This window comes from Capra hircus, chromosome 24 (assembly GCF_001704415.2).
Source record: "Capra hircus breed San Clemente chromosome 24, ASM170441v1, whole genome shotgun sequence".
NCBI lineage: Eukaryota > Metazoa > Chordata > Mammalia > Artiodactyla > Bovidae > Capra > Capra hircus.
The window spans coordinates 46,972,791-46,990,050 of record NC_030831.1 but is presented as its reverse complement, the minus strand read 5'-3'; the positions used below and the strand labels follow the sequence as shown (position 1 = coordinate 46,990,050).

The following is a 17,260-nucleotide window of genomic DNA, read 5'->3' as shown; positions in this document are numbered from 1 at the left end:
TTTTCCATTCCAAATGTATTATTTGGAATTATTATGTAAAGTGGAACTTTCCCTCATTGACTGCAGCTCTGGTTACCTTGAGTACCTATTAAAAACATATCATTCTGAGTGTAAGTTTGTGAACTCTTTGCATGTTAAAATTTCAGTCTCCTAGATGGGAAGGAAATCTCTGATTTTCCAGGGTAAGAAATTAGGAAATGCCTGTGTGTTGGTTTGGCTGAGCCACTAATAAAGAGTAACGTGGTCACCAAATTTTCTGTCCTAAAGATACCAAGACTCTGCAAAGCATCTTCCCATTTTTCTTACTCTCATTCTGAATCTATGTCAGGATATTTCAAGTTGAAAAGGAAATATATCTGAATCTAAATTGGAAGGACCAGATTTCTTAAAAGATTAAGTTTTTTTCTTTACCTATTACTCCTCCAAGCTAAGAATCCAGTCCAGGGCGCTTTCCTGGCAATAACAACTACCTATTTCTTTTTCGCATTTGCTTTATCAGCTTCACTCTGTGGAAATTCATCTCATCAGAGACTCAGCCACTTGCACAACCATGCCCCCTCCCTCTCAGGGCCAATGTTTATATTCCAGACACAGGGTCAAGGGAACTTTGCAGGCCTCTGAGTGAGAGAGTGAAAGTCGCTCAGTCGTGTCTGACTCTTGGCAACCCCATGGTCTGTACAATTCATAGGATTCTCCAGAATACTGGAGTGGGTAGCCTTTCCTTTCTCCAGGGGATTTTCCCAACCCAGGGATCAAACCCAGGTCTCCCGCATTGCACGTGGATTCTTTACCAGCTGAGCCACCAGGGAAGCCCTCTAGGAGATTATTTTGTACATTTGAAATAATAATAAAAACTAATGCTTAAATAGCACTCACCAAGTGGCAGGTACTGTTTCAAGCACTTTTCAGATATTAATTTAATTTTCAGAACCACCCTGTGAGGTAGGCACTACCATCTCCAATAAAGATGAGGAAACAGGTACAAAGAAGAGTAGCTTGCCTGAGGCCAAAGCGAGTGAATGGAAGCCGGGGACTTGAACCCAAACAGTGAGGCTCCGCAGCCTGTGCCCCAGTCACTGGACTGAGGCCAGCGCAGGAGCGGCAGAGAGACCCCAAGTCACGTTAAGGTGAGATCTCAGAACCCTGAGAACCACGAGAGGATCATAAACGTTTCCAGAGAGGGAAAATGGGTTGTATCCAATGGATGGAGAATAAGATTTCTCATCAGCAAAGTGAGATAGTAATAATAATAATAATAATAATAATAATAAAAAGAATAGGGTGGTGCCTCAAAATCCTGAGGGAAATAATTTCCAATGTAAAAATCAGTATCTTGATGAAACCAATATGCAGAGCCTAAAAAAAAAAATCACCTCCCACATACCCTTTATCGGGAAAGTTCTGGAGGACCCAAGGAGGAGCCGAACCAAAGGGCCACGTGGGCTCCATGAAACAGAGTGTCTCACAGAGAGAGAGATGACATGGGGACCCGGGGTGCAGAGGATAGCCACTCAGTTTGGAGCTGGTAAGAAGGTTCTGGAAGGTGTGCCTCCAAGAAGATGAAATGGACTGAACACCTGGTAAGTCTGAGTGAATTCAGAGTTGTTTTGGACAGTTAGCAGAGAGCTGGGCCTGGATTAGCGGCAGGAGGAGGGGGGTGAGGGGTGACGAAAGGAGGGGGTCAGGGAGATCTTCTAACAGAGAAGAGAAACCGTTAGACTCACTTTCAGGAGTTCAGTCCAGGAATCTTCCCCTCCTGTCAAGTGTACTGTCAACCGCTGAGTCTCCAGTACACAGAAACGAATGTGATTAACTCCCTACTTGTATGTAAATAGGCTTCCCTTGTGTGGCTCAGCTGGTAAAGAATCCGCCTGCAATGCGGGAGACCTGGGTTCGATCCCTGGGTTGGGAAGATCCCGTGGAGAAGGGAAAGGCTACTCACTCCATATTCTGGCCTGGAGAATTCCAGTCCATGGGGTCCCAAAGAGTCGGACACAACTGAGCGACTTTCACTTTCACTTTCTATATAAATAATAGGCTATAATAACAGGGAGGCCTGGGCCTTGGACTGAAGGAATGTTGGGCCCTGTAAACTTCAAAGATAAAGCAAGACCTGAGCCCCTGAAAACCAAGAAGGAAGAGAGAATAAGCTGGAGAAACGGCAGCGCTGGGGTGGTGGGCAGTCGCCATATTTCCCCCAAGGCCTCCGCTTGGACCAGCTGTCCCTCCGGAAAGGGCAGGGGCTGCGGAAGGACGGCTCTTTGGTGGGGCACCTCTGGTCTCTCCATCCCAGCGGGAGGGACTTCTTAGTGAGAGAAGACCAGATCCCCGAATGCCCCAGGAAAATGGAGGCAGCAGAGGGAGGTGGGAAAAACAATCCCTCACGACAGATGGTCTTATTGATCAGCTAATGCCCTAAAGCAAGAGATCCACCTCAAAACTGCTTGTGGGCACAAAATAAGTGCAAGTCACTGACAGCCGGGCCTGATGAATGTACTTTTAATGACATCAATAATAATATAATCATACAAGGGAGGAAACAAAGGACAAATGGAATGTACCCAGGAATCATTCTTTCTGCCAATATATTCAAGTGAAAAAATTTAACCTGCGGCAACCAGGAAACACTCCCTTTAGCTGCTACACTTTGATTTTTAAACCTAAATTATTCTGTTTTCACATCTCCTTTATCTTGGTCATTTCATAGTTTCATCACCTCGAAGGTCAAAAGCAACCAGCAAGAGAGACTGTGACTCAGTGAAGGCTCACAGACCTCACAGCCTGACCACTGGACCGGTGCCCACTGCGAGAGACAAGGTGGCAATGCCCGCTGGCCACCTAGACAGTTTACATGGGCCACGAGACGTCACGCCTGAGCACCTGGGCTCCTGTGCCAAACTGTCAGGGCCCTTCCTCAGCCCTTGGTCTGTGTCTCCTGTTAAACCATGTTGTTCCTGGGAAAATGATCATGCCAAAGTTAACAGAATTGGAAATTAAACATAATTCCGGTTTGCTCTTTCCATCATGAAAACGTTAACTTCAAGCCATCTCAGTGTGGCAAGAGGAAAGCAACCTTCAGATTGTTAGGCAGAGTCTTTGCAGAATGTCCGTAACCAACGTGAAGTAAGAAAGCGTGACAATCCTTGAAGAGCAGATTCCAGAACTGTCGTGGGCTTTGGCAGATGACAACCAACGAACAAAGCTTCAAAGGCTACTTCGTCCACTGCATTGAGCTCTGCAGGAGCTGATTCCTCCTATCTACACTTCCCACTTGGACCAAACTCCTTTGTCTGCTTCTGTCTGAATTTACCTTTTGCCATTCTAGTGGAGAATCTATTCAGGCCATTTTCTTTACTGGGAACTTTCACTTTGTCTACTGGAGCCAGATACATTTTATAGGCCCAGTTCAAGTGCCCACTACTCCATTTTCTAAGTATCTTTCATCAGAAATGGCCTCTTCCTTATATACTTTTATCCTGTGTATTGTCCGTACCAGCCATATGGCTGGCTATAGCCTTGCTGAGAAGTCACTTCAGTCGTGTCCAACTCTGTGCGACCCCAGAGATGGCAGCCCACCAGGTGCCCCTGTCCCTGGGATTCTCCAGGCAAGAACACTGGAGTGGGTTACCATTTCCTTCTCCAATGCATGAAAGTGAAAAGGGAAAGTGAAGTCGCTCAATCGTCTCCGACTCTTAGCGACCCCATGGACTGCAGCTCACCAGGCTCCTCCATCCATGGGATTTTCCAGGCAAGAGTACTAGAGTGGAATGTCATTGCCTTCTCCAGCTATAGCCTTACTTCCTAGTTATTTGTGTTTATGTCTTATCCACTGTCCCATCAGATAGCCAGCCTCTAAACCATATATCTTGGGTGCCTCATCCATCACACAGAATACTCACAATAGGTACTCAATAGACACTACTTTGGGTAAGTAAGGAAGCTTTCAGTTCAGGGTTACTGGCTTCAAGTAAAATGATCGGCTCGCTTACAGCCCAGTCTTTATTTATGAAGGTAAATCTGCTTTGCTGAAAACTAGCACTTTATAATCATCATTAGCTAGAATTAACAGAGACATCAGTTTGGTCCGAGTCCTACTGATGTTGGGGTTAAGAGCATCACTCATTTATAATAAAGGATCGCAACTACTTCAAATTACTACAATACCGACAAAGGAAATATATTCCAGTTACTCTTGCCAGAAAATATATGATCAATAATTGAGAAAAAGAAATGGGAAGCTTCTTTTTCTAACAAGATGATGAGCTAGACATTGAGACATCTCTTGATATAAAGTCCCTTAAAAAGCTTGCTAGGACATATTTTTTTGGAACACACAACAAAAGAGTCCACAAGGAAGTGGCACCAAAATTCTCAAGCCCTAAAAACGAAGAAGAAGCCAAAACTCAAGGCTGGGCAAGTGAAACTGAAGTTGTGGTTGATTCAGGAGTGTTTGCCTCTTAGTTACCAAAAAAGTTTGGATTTTAAAGTCCACTTGTGGGATAGCATAGAAGGCCTTGGACCCATTCTAGATGGTAGGTGGAAACAAAGTCCATCACATTAAACAAACAAACAAACAAAAACTAGATGGCACATCCTTTATCACAGGGTGGGTCAGAAAAATCCCCTCACTGGAAGTGGAAGGAAGAAGGGAATTTGTCCGTCTTGTACTTTGGGGGGAGGGGGAATCTTCAGTGAAAATCTTCAGTACGCACCTTCACAGGCACAGCTGAAGAAATGCTGCGCTGAGAAATCAGCTTGCAGTGGCCCACAGCCTGACCTAGTCAGACATAAATTTTCTGCGGAGGCATGCGTACAAGATCCCCCTCAGTAAATGGAAGCTCACCATCCAAAATCATGAAACATAAGGAACCACCATGACAGTCTGCAGAAGAAGCTGAGAACAGAACTGGACTCCACTGACACAGGCCATAAAATAACTGCATTTAAGACGCATAGAGAGAGAAAAGAGGGGATCAAAAACATGAGCGAGAGACTGCTTCTGGTCACGATAGAGAAGATAGAGATAGGTCAAGATAGAGAAGACCGCCCCTCTCTAGTCCACACTCTGCAACCAAAATCCCTGCAGCATCTAGACCTGGGAAGACACTGGGACGGCAGGTGAGGGGCTGAGGGGCTGAGGGGCAGGCGGAATGACGGGGCAGTGTTCCAGGGGTTCCCTTCTGGCCTCCCACAGCCCTCCCACATGGGGCACTGGAGAAACCTGCTGGCAAACTGCAGACAGGCACAGACAAAAGCCCCAAGAAAATCTCTCGAACAAAGGACTGGCAAGGGGAGGTCCATCAGGACACAAAGCCATTTTGATAATACCTCCGCTGCTTCAGCCCAACACCAAAGGGAAAACTGCCCCCCACCTCGAGTGTCTGTGCTGGGAGCCAGGGTGGAAGGAGCTTGGTCCGATGGGTTGGTGCCATATTAAAACCCTCAAGAAGAAGAAAAGTGTAAGATAAATTGCTGGTGGGAAGCTGCTATGGCACAGGGAGCTCAGCTGGGTGCTCTATGACGACCTAAAGGGGTGGGATGGGGGTGGGAGGGAGGCCCAAGGGAGACAGGATGTATGCACACTTACAGCTGATTCACGCCATTATACCACAGAGGCTAACACAACGTCATAAAGCAATTATTCTCCAATCAAAACATTCAAAAATTAATTTATAAAACAAATTACAGCTCACTCACACAGTGGGATTCTATACTGAAATAGAATTTTCAAAGTTGTCCACAATATATTAAGTGAAAGAAAAAAAAAAACCCAGGCCGTAAAACAAAATAATATGTAACGTTTTTGTTTCTGGGGGTGGTGGTGGTGTCTGTGTATACAATTATAGGGGACTGATCACTTTCAAGCAATACCAAAGCATATAAAATATGATTTTTATGATGAACATGTATTCTCTTTGTAAACAGCTAAAATTATAAAAATGACTTCCCTCTGAGGGAAAAAAATTACCACAGAAGGATACACCAGCAATAAATGATAACAAATAACCAAAACACTTCCACCATTAGGATGTATACAAAGATGATAATACTTAAATCACAGTGCTGAAATTATGAGCGATTTTATTCTAGCTCTCAAATTTTCTGTAAAATGGTTACGTTAATTTTATATTTTTTAAAGTTTGGTCTTATAGTTCACATGTCAACCTGCACCCTAAGAAAAAGTAACGCCGCAGGAGGCCAGGCTAAAATCAATTTATGTCTGAGGGAACCAGACTGAGAAGGTGTGGATGGGGCGAGACCGAAGATGCTCGTGGTGACCTCCTGCCGGGTCAGCCCCGTGTCTGCCCCGCTGCGCCCATCAAATCCTGCGCCTTGCACTTCCTTCCTGGTTGTGTCAGAATCACCCAACAGCCACATGTGGAGAATCAAAAACTCGACAGGATTGCATGGGTTACTGAAGCTTTGTATGGAGAGAAGCAACTTCAAGCAAAACAATCTGATCACCAGTAGACATGGACATACTATTGTTAAAAAACAAAATTCAAATGAGTAAATTTAAAGATCTGACTTTTCTTGTTCAGTGACTCAGGGATCCACGAGCATCTCACCTAGCAAATAGAAAGGAATGCTGAAGAGCTGTGCAAAACGGAAGACTTTCATAAGCAGGAGACATAAGAAAGCGAAGAGCAGAGAGGGGACTGTTTTAGACAAGGTCACCTTCTGCTGGGGAACAGCAAAGTCCACCTGGTGGATTAACTCACCAGTACTGACCAGGTAATTCCAGACTGACTGGTTAAGACTACATTCCTGGAAGAGGTTGAAATTACAATTAGGTTATGTATGAACAAACTGTGGAAAATTCTTCAACAGATGGGAATACCAGACCACCTTACCTGCCTCCTGAGAAATCTGTATGCAGGCTAAGAAGCAACAGGTAGAACTGGACATGGAACAATGGACTGTTTACAAATTGGGAAAGGAATATGTCTAGACTGCATATTGTCACCCTGCTTATTTAACTTATACGCAGAGTACATCATGAGAAACGCTGGGCTGGATGAAGCAAAGCTGGAATCAAGATTGCTGGGAGAAATATCAATAACCTCAGATATGCAGATGACACCACCCTTATGGCAGAAAGTGAAGAGGAACTTAAGATCCACTTGGTAAAAGTGAAAGAGGAGAGTGAAAAGGCTGGCTTAAAACTCAGCATTCAGAAAATGAAGATCACGGCATGCGGTCCCATCACTTCATGGCAAACAGATGGGGAAACAATGGAAACAGTGACAGACTTTATTCTCTTGGGCTCCAAAATCACTGCAGATGGTGACTGCAGCCATGAAGTTAAAAGACGCTGGCTCCTTAGAAGAAAAGCTATGACCAACCTAGACACCATATTAAAAAGCAGAGATATTACTTTGCTAACAAAGGTCCAACTAGTCAAAGCTACGGTTTTTTCCAGTAGTCGTGTATGGATGTGAGAGTTGGATCACAAAGAAGGCTGAGCACCAAAGAATTGATGCTTTTGAACTGTGGTGTTGGAGAAGACTCTTGAGAGTCCCTTGGACTTCAAGGAGATCAAACCAGTCAATCCTAAAGGAAATCAACCCTGAATACTCATCGGAAGGACTGATGCTGAAGCTGAAGCTCCAATACTTTGGCCACCTGATGCAAAGAACTGACATCGGAAAAGACCCTGATGAGGAGAAGGGGGTAACAGAGAACAAGATGGTTGGATGGCATCACTGACTCAATGGACATGAGTTTGAGCAATCTCCGGGAGTTGGTGATGGACAGGGAAGCCTGGCATACTGCAATCCATGGGCTCACAAAGAATCAGATACAACTCAGCAACTGAACTGAACTGACTGAGTCTTGGTTTAATGACATGGGCTTAGAATGAGTGACTTCATTTTGGGCCTGTTGCCACTTTTTTAAAAACAAAAGATTTTAAATGCTTACAAGTAGGATTGAATGCCATCGCAATGAAAGATGCAATTATCGGATCAGAATGAGTTAATGCAAACCACTATTTGCAAAAAGTTTTCAAATAGAACATTGATCTTATGAGATGCTCTTTAAGGTAAAGGATTCTGGGATCAAATAAATATGGAATGCACTTCTCGTAGCTTTTCTTAGAGAGTCAGAACACACAAGAGCATCTTGAAGGCACTTAAAAGTCCTGTCACGGGGAAATCAGTTGAACTATGTTTAACTCAGTGTCTCTGAGTTAAATTAGATCCCATGAAATCTCATTTTGGGGGATCTGACCCTGTGGGAAACCATTCTTGGAGAAATGTTGGTCTAGAGGGTGATGACAGTCAAGACATGAGGCTGAAAGGTAGGACCTCAGAGAGCACAGTTTCTCCCTGGAGCCCAGCAGATGCATGGAGTTATTGTGGAAAAGCCCAGGGTTATGTCTGCTGCCCTCTTGGATCACATGTATACACTTCTGTAGAGATCTCACGCCAGACAGGAGAGAGCCCACATGTGAAGAAGTTAGTTTACACTGGTACATTTTTGCACATTCCCAGTATATAAACCCCTTCCAAACCTTTCAGATCTTATGCTTTCTTCTACGTTTTATAAAATCTAGAGTTTGGTCATATCATGTGGATGATTTTTAAGAGGGATAGTGAAATGTCTAGCCCTTTTGCAAATACTGGGTTGGCCAAAAAGTTCACTACGGTTTAACAAAGAAAAGATGAGTTTCAACATGCTTCACACAAACAATTTTTGTACCTTCTTTGTACCAACTACCATCAAGTTAAATAGACATCTAAAGATGGCATTTACTTTAATAGCCCTGTTCAGTATTTTGTTTTCCTCTGGGCTCCCAGAGCTGAGTTTTTGAATACTCAATAGTCGAGGCGGGTCAGATTAGCCCTAATCGTGTTTGTTAAACACTTCTTCCATAGCTATTGCTTTAAGTGGAAATATTAAAGGTGCAACATTTGTTATTCCTCTCATTGCTAATTTACCCATCAAATAACACAGATGAACTGTTATTTCTTGCTTCTTTCTTGTCATCTCTGTGATGCTACAGATCAAGGAAGGGGCTCCTTGGAGGAGAAGCACTGAATAAACAAAGATGCTGCACGCCGTCTCACTGTGAGAGGGAGAAAATGATGGATGGCCCTTGGAGACAGAACGGATTTGTCTAAGGAAAGTGATAAGTTAACAAGCAGTAGACGATAGCCTAGCGCTCCGGAAGATGTTGTGGATAAGAAACACCACTAACCAACCAGAAAGGACTTCTTTGGGGATTTTACGACTGGGTTTTTACATACTTTGGTGTGATTTAGTTACTTCAAGGGCAGACTGCTTTTATCAGAGAAGTTTATTCCCTCATCTAAAGCCAAAATAAAGGTATGTCCCAATATTCTTTCGGAGAAGGCAATGGCACCCCACTCCAGTACTCTTGCCTGGAAAATCCCATGGACCGAGGAGCCTGGTAGGCTGCAGTCCATGGGGTTGCTAAGAGTCGGACATGACTGAGAGACTTCACTTTCATTTTTCACTTTCATGCATTGGAGAAGGAAATGGCAACCCACTCCAGTATTCTTGCTTGGAGAATCCCAGGGATGGCGGAGCCTGGTGGGCTGCCGTCTATGGGGTTGCACAGAGTCGGACACGACTAAAGTGACTTAGCAGCAGTAACAGCAATATTTTTGATAAAAATTTTTGCTGTTGTTCATTCGCTAAGTCATGTAACTCTTAGCAATCCAGTGGACTGCAGCACGCCAGGCTTCCCTGTTCTTCACTGTTCCTGGAGTTTGCTCAGATTTATATCCTTAAGTCGGTAATGCTATCTAACCATTTCGCCCTCTGCTGCCCCCTTCTCCTTTTGCCTTCAATCTTTCCGAGCTTTTCAGGGTCTTTTCCACTGAGTCAGCTCTTTGCATCAGGTGCCAAAGTATTGGAACTTCAGCTTCAGCATCAGTCCTTCCAATGAGTATTCAGGGTTGAATTCCTTTAGGATTGACTGGTTTGATTTCCTTATAGTCCAAGGGACTCTCAAGAGTCTTCTTAAACACCACAGTTTGAAAGCATCAATTCTTTGGCTCAGCCATCTTTATCGTCCAATTCTCACATTCATATGTGACTACTGGAAAAAACATAACTTTGACTAGGTGGACCTTTGTTGGCAAAGTGATGTCTCTGCTTTTTAATACACTGTCTAGCTTTGTCATAGCTTTCCTTCTAAGGAGCAAGCGTCTTTTAATTTCATGGTGACAGTCACCATCCACAGTGATTTTGGAGCCCAAGAAAAGAAAATCTGTCACTGTTTCCACTTTTTCCCCATTTATTTTCCATGAAGTGATGGGACCGGATGCCATGATTTTAGTTTTTCAAATGTTGAGTTTCAAGCCAGCTTCTTCACTCTTCTCTTTCACCTTCATCAAGAGTCTGTTTAGTTCCTCTTCACTTTCTGCCATTAGAGTGGTATCATCTGCATATATGAAGTTATTGATATTTCTCCCAGCAATCTTGATTCTATTTTGTGCTTCATTCAGCCCAGAATGTCACATGATGTACTCTGCATATAAGTTAAATAAGCAGGGTGATGATATACAGCCTTGACTGTATATCCCAATTTTGAACCAGTTTGCTGTTCCATATCCTGTTCTAACTGTTGTCTCTTGACCCACACACAGGTTTCTCAGGAGACAGGTAAGGTGTTCTGATAAAAATCCTATTTCCTAATTTAAGAACTTGGGCAATATGTAACAAAGGACTTTTTAAAAACCAATACCCTTTGATACAGCAATCCTACTTCAAGAAATCTCTCCTCAAGAAATAACTAGATTTTGGCCAAAGATTTTTATTCAAGGAAGTTCGTTTCAGTGTTATTTATAATAGAGAAAGTTGGGAGCATCATTTACGTTCAACAGGAAAGGAATGATTAACTAAATTATAGTATGTTCGCATGTGGGAATTTTGGGCAGTCATTACAAAATCCAATTTCCAAGGATTATTTAATGACATTGGAAATGTTCTTACTATAATGTTAAGTAATGAAAGCAGGACACTGGTGGGAATACAAAATCCACAACCGCTATGGAGGGAAGTTTGGCAATCTCGACTACAATTTCATGCACATTAACCCTCTGACCCAGCAAGCTTCCAGGAACTTTCCCCAAAGATACACTGAAAAACACACCAAGGGATGTATGTGCGCACCATTCCTCACTGCAACGTTGTTTATAATAGCAAAGAGCAGGAATGGCCAAGTGCCCATCAGCAGGTGAACGGGATAAATTATCATATGAACTAGATGGAACACAGGCAGCTACAATGGGAGGGAGAACTTTCTGTACTTATTTAGAAGGATCGCCAACATTTTGTTATGGAAAAACTAAAAATACAGGACAGTTTCTATAATATGCCACCTTTCGTGTAAGTAAATCAAGTTCAGTTATTTTACAGTTTTCTTAAAAAAAAAAAAAACTCGAGAGTTTCTTTGCGGAGGATGTAACAATTAATGTCTGTCATTCCTCCCATTAATCCAGTGAGTCTCAACTAGAGATGATTTTGCTCCCGAGGGAGCACCTGACAAAGTCTGTGGACATATTCTGGTTGTCACAACTAGGGGTGACGCTACTAGGATCTGGTAGGAGAGACCAAGGATACTGCTCTGCGTGGCAAAGTGCACAGGAGGCCCCACAGCAGGGTTATCTGGCCCCAAATGTCAGGGGCGCTGAAGATGAGAAATCTCAGATTAGCTCTTCATCTTAGTTATGTCAGGTCCATACCATTTTCTTTATAAAAATACTACTCTTATGATAGTACTGGTAATATTACTGGAAATGCTGTTATAGACACAAATATAAAATATATCTACATCTTAGGATAAAGTGAATAGTAATTATACCGTTGTTAAGAACTAAAATTTTCACAAAGAAAAGACACAAATATAAAATCAATTAAACTAAAAACCTGGTAATCTTAAATTTGAATGGGAAATACCAGCACAAACTCATCATTTGCCCCTTTTTGACACTAGGTATGTTATTTCCTAGCTCTACTCAATTGAAAGGCCACGAATCAATGATAATCCAGTAGCAAGGAACACCCGTAACTGTGGGACTATGATATTTAAACAGTACTTTTCAATGAAGGGAACCAGGGCTCTGTGAATCAATGGTTGATTCCAAGTCTGTAGCAGAATATTAAAATTGAGCCTGGGTCCTCTTGTGAAAATGACAAAGAAACTTGGCTTTGCCACACCTAACAGCAGGGAAGACTAAGAAACAGAATTCAGAAACTGGGCTTCTATTATTACATTAGAAGGATGAAGTAAATACTGGAAGGCAGTTATCAATCTCTGCCACAGAGGTATGGGACTGACAAATTACCCTTGGATTTGCACTGTCCGATACAGTAGCTACCAGCCACGTGTGGCTATTGGGCACTTAAACTGTGGCTAGTCCAAACTGGAACAGGCCATAAGTGTAAAGTATACACTGGATTTCAAAGATTTAGTATGAAAAAAAAAGTAAAATATCACAATAATTTTATATTGATTATATATGGAAATAACAATATTTTAGATCTACTGGGTTAAATGAAACATGTTAACAAAATTGTATTTTATCTGTTTCTTTTGCTATTTTTTAATATGGCTTCCCTGGTGGCTCAGACGGTAAAGCGTCTGTCTACAATGTGGGAGACCCAGGTTCGATCCCCGGGTCGGGAACATCTGCTGGAGAAGGAAATGGCAATCTACTCCAGTTCTATTGCCTGGAAAATCCCATGGACAGAGGAGCCTGGTAGGCTACAGTCTATGGGGTCGCAAAGAGTCAGACACGACTGAGCGACTTCACTTCACTTCACTTCAGACATTTTTTAAGTCTGTACTTCTATTAGACAGAACTATTGCCAAAAAACCGGTCACAGTGTCTGCTGAAAGACTTGGGGCTTAGGAAATGGGATAGCCATGGCAAGTTTAGCAAGGGCATGAAAAGATAGAGAGGAACAAAAAAGTTCAGAGATGGAAGGAGGGAGGGAAGACGGACTAGTGGCCAAATAATGGAGAAAATATCTACAAATCATATATCTGATACACGACAAAACAAATCTTATAACTCAATAACATAAAAATGGACAAAGGATTTGAAAATACATCTCACCAAAGAAGATATGCAATTGGCCAATAAGCACATGAAAAGATGCTCACTACAAATATCATCCGTCACCATGGAAAAGCAAAGCAAAGAGGAGACAGCACTTCTCATCCACTAGGATGACCACAACCAAAATGACAAAAAATAACAAGTGTTGATGAGGATGCGGTGAAACTGGAAGCTTGGTGCATGGCTGGTAGGAGTGTAAAATGGTGCAGCCACTTCTGAAAACAGATTGGCCATTCCTCAAGTAAACACATGTGTGTGTATTTAGTCACTCAGTCGTGTCAGGCTCTTTGCAACCCCATGGACTGTAGCCCACCAGGCTCCTCTGTTCATGGGAGTCTCCAGGCAAGAATACTGGAGTGGGTTGCCATGCCCTCCTCCAAAGGATCTTCTCAACCCAGGGCTCGAACCTAGGTTTCTCTCACTGCATGCGGATTCTTTACCAGGTGAGCTACCTGGGAAGCCCAATTAAACATAGAGTTACCATAATAATTCCACTCATATTAATAGGTACAAAAGTAGGCAAATCTATAGAAACAGAAAATAGATTAGGTGGTTGCTTAGTGCTGGGAGTGGGAGATGGGGATGATTGCTAATGGGTATAGGGTTTCTTTTGGGGTAAAGAAAAATGTTCTAAAATTGATTGCGGTGATGGTTGTACAACCATATAAATATAAATATAGCTAAAACCATTGAGTTGTACACATTAAATGGGTAAAGTATATGGTATGTGAGTTATATATCAATAAAACTTAAAAAAAAAACCAAATGATGTTATACCAAACAAGGCATGAGATCAGAGAGAGACAGGGAGACAGGACTCATCAGTTACCTGGAGGTTGCTGGGCACAACACAGGACTTTAAATATCAAAGAGAAAGAATTCCTCATTTTTAGGATGAACTATATTTTATGGTTACCAAATAACCCCTTTGGATGGGGGAAAGTTCTATCGCAGAGAATAATTCCAGCTGTCAATCAGAAGGCATGACAGAATCACACTTCTAGTGAAATAAGTGATTCAGGCAAAGATATCAATGGATGCTTCAAACATTGATGGGAACTACACAGTGGAGGACCCTGGCTGACACACCTGAACCCACGGATCAACCCTGGTATAACCAAAGGTGGGACGACCGGGCATTATATACGGCTGCATACGATGATATGTGATATACTCAGCATCACCTATGAAGTATGTTCACCCCAGAATTCCAGTGGTCCTGAATCAAATCTAATCAATCTAACCTTTAGTCTAGAGTAATTTTAAGGGCAAGGAGAACTAGCTAAACAGTACCATGGGGATACAATGAGCCATATCCAGGAAGTTTAGGCTCTGCAGGACAATCTCTCTAGTAATCAAGTCAATAGCAAGGGGTGGGGGAAGAAAGAGTCTGTTCTAGATTAAAAGATACTTAAGAGAACAGCCAATTACAAAATGCAAATTTTGTTTGGTTACCAGTTCAGTAAACCAACTGTACAAAGATATTTTTGGAATAGTATGGGAAATCTGAATATAAACTGGATATTAGATGATATTGAGCAATTATTGTTAATTTTGTTGGGGTTGATAATGACATTGTGATAATGTAAGAAAATGTCCTTATGTTTTTAAGATGTATGCTGAAGTATACATATGTGAGCAATAACATGAGAATCTGGGATATAGTTTAAGATATTGCAGCAAAACAAGAGAGGAGGTAGAAATAGATTAAAATCAATTGGGCCAGATGCTAGTTACTGAAACTGGAAAATGCTGAGTTCTTTGTACTCTCATCTTTAGTGTTTGTCAAGAATTTCTGATCATAAAAAGTTTTTTAAACCCAGCAACGTTCAGGTGGGTAGGACAGTTCCCAGGTATGCTGTAGGGTTGCAATCTGTGATGTCAAGGAATTCAAGCTTAAAAACGTATGTATTTGCCATTTGACATGATGGAAGTTCACTTTTTTCATGATGAGAGGTAATTCTTTCAGAAAAGCCCTTCTGAACTTCTTTATTTGTGATTGCTTGCCAGCTTTTTGTTTTTCTTCTCTGAACCATTTTGAGTTTATCAAAGACTGGTCGCCCAAGGGAAACAGTGGCAGCACCATCACCTCCCAGTGAAGTCCTAGGATTTGCTGGGAATGAAGGCTCTCCACTCCGCCCTGGCAGGCACAGCCCTTTCCAGAGCCATGCACAAAGCTGTCCAGTTTTCACCCACCCTCCTCAGCTGGCTCTCACAGGCCCCCCAGGACATAAGTAAAGAGATTATGATCAACCCTGTTTCAAACAAGTGAAGGAATGGAGATTCTCTCTCTGAAGGATTCTCCATGCCTAAATGATGGCTCTCTGATTTCAACTTCAACATTGTGTATAAAAACCTTTCTCCTCACAATGTAAAATGCTGATCACCTTAGCACATCAGAAAAGTCATGAATTTGAGAAGTGGCGAAGTTGGGTTGAAATTATTTAGTTAAAATAACAGACTCCACATGAACGTCCTTATCTCTCTCCAGCGACTTCTTCGGGAGCCTAGATGATCAGCGTGCACAAATAGAAGCATTGCATCTTTGAACAGAGAAACAGAAATGGACGAGGTACGGGAAGGGGGAGGGTGTGGCTAGCTCAAGCTCCATTGCAAATTGGCTGTTGAAATTGGGTGGATTGACCTTGGCCTCCTCTGCAAATGGCAAGAGCAGCCTTTCCTTATCTGTCTGCTGTCTCACCTGTAGCTCAAAACAAACAATGTGAACATATTCTTGAGAACTATAAAGGGATTATAATAATTTTTTAAAATATTCTCTCCAAGTCGAAATTATGTTTCTCTAGTCATCTCGAGAAACATCTCTTATTTCCCAATTCTACTTCTAGAATTGTTCTTATTTCACTCTGGGATACAGTTTGAATAACAGACTCTCTGAGTAGATTATAGTTTCAATTAGAGATTATTTAGCTTCATATTTACTGCACAATATTAAAGATTTTCCTGGTAACTCAAAAAAAGTTTAAATTTAACACTGTTAAAATCCAAACATATTATTTCTGGAATATTCTTGAGTCTGGGAGACTTTAGTATTTTATGGTTCTCTGCCAAAGCCCTGTTTAAACACCGTAAATATTTGGCTCAGAATGTCCATTTTAAAGAGTCAGTGGTAGCCCTGACCTATGTTCCTTCGGTTCAGGCAAACTCTTTCACAATCCAAGTAGCAAGGATTGAGAATTTGGTCCAGGAAAGCCTTCAGCTTAACCTTCCAGGGCTGGAACCAAACAAGGAGACTTTGCCTGAAGCGATCAATATGATATCCGCACCTGCACAGTGGCTCCTGAAAATGCATTCAGAATGTACTCTCTGGATCTCTTACCATGGCAGGTTGGAGGCTGCTAAGACAAACACGAGATCCTCGGAACGAGCCAGCCCGTCCATCTGCACCAGAAGCTCCGTCTTCATCCTCAGGCTGCCTTCATGCTCTCCCCTAGAGTAAGGCGAGGAGGTGAGATGCTCCCAAGAGGCAGAGTCTTTGCTTCCGAGACCACAGTGAGGCTCACAGTAAGGACGCGGTGACTGCAGACTGAGTTCCCCTCGGACAAGTAACCCCTGCCCTGCCACATTCTCAGGAGCTGCTCACCCCAAGGCTGGAGGAAATGAGCAATTGGAACTCTTTTCAAATAGTACCAGAAAGGAAGTAAATTAATACAATGATGATACCGAAAAGAAAACCAAAGGTTGGCAATGAACCGGAAAATAACCGAGGGGGAGACCGTGGCACTAGTAGACTTAAAAAGGCAGCCCAGCTGTACCGACCTGCAGAATCATCCACCCTTTAAAAAAAAAAAAGGCTTCATTGAAAATCGTTTTCATTTATACAGCGGGCATGAGAGTATTTTACACACATTATTGTTTAGTGTAATCTATGGATATAAACTGTCCAAGAAGCGAGATGAGCTACAACACAATCTGTTTCCTTCTCTTCTAATGAAGAGGAGAGAACGGCGGGGAAACTAGGCTTTCCATGCACAGCATGGAAAACGGGTTAGAGGCCGTTTTCTGTGCAAATTCACCCTCCAGTTTCCCCGCCACCCCCACTGTCTGAGGCCACCCTCAGGACCCGAGAGGACCTGCACAATCGAAATGGGGCTAAGCCTGGACACCTCCAGCAAGCGCTCATGTAGATCAAGTTAAAGGACAAT

General features: G+C 42.5%; 1 protein-coding gene across 1 annotated transcript in view; it reads right to left on the bottom strand.

Annotated features, from left to right (window-relative positions):
* The window catches only part of KATNAL2 (katanin catalytic subunit A1 like 2), a 46,983-nt gene that overhangs the window by 3,268 nt on the left and 26,455 nt on the right, over positions 1-17,260 (bottom strand). The window contains exon 11 of the mRNA XM_018039372.1: positions 16,435-16,545. Coding sequence (XP_017894861.1) covers positions 16,435-16,545 — 111 coding nt within the window. The remainder of the gene's footprint in view (positions 1-16,434; positions 16,546-17,260) is intronic.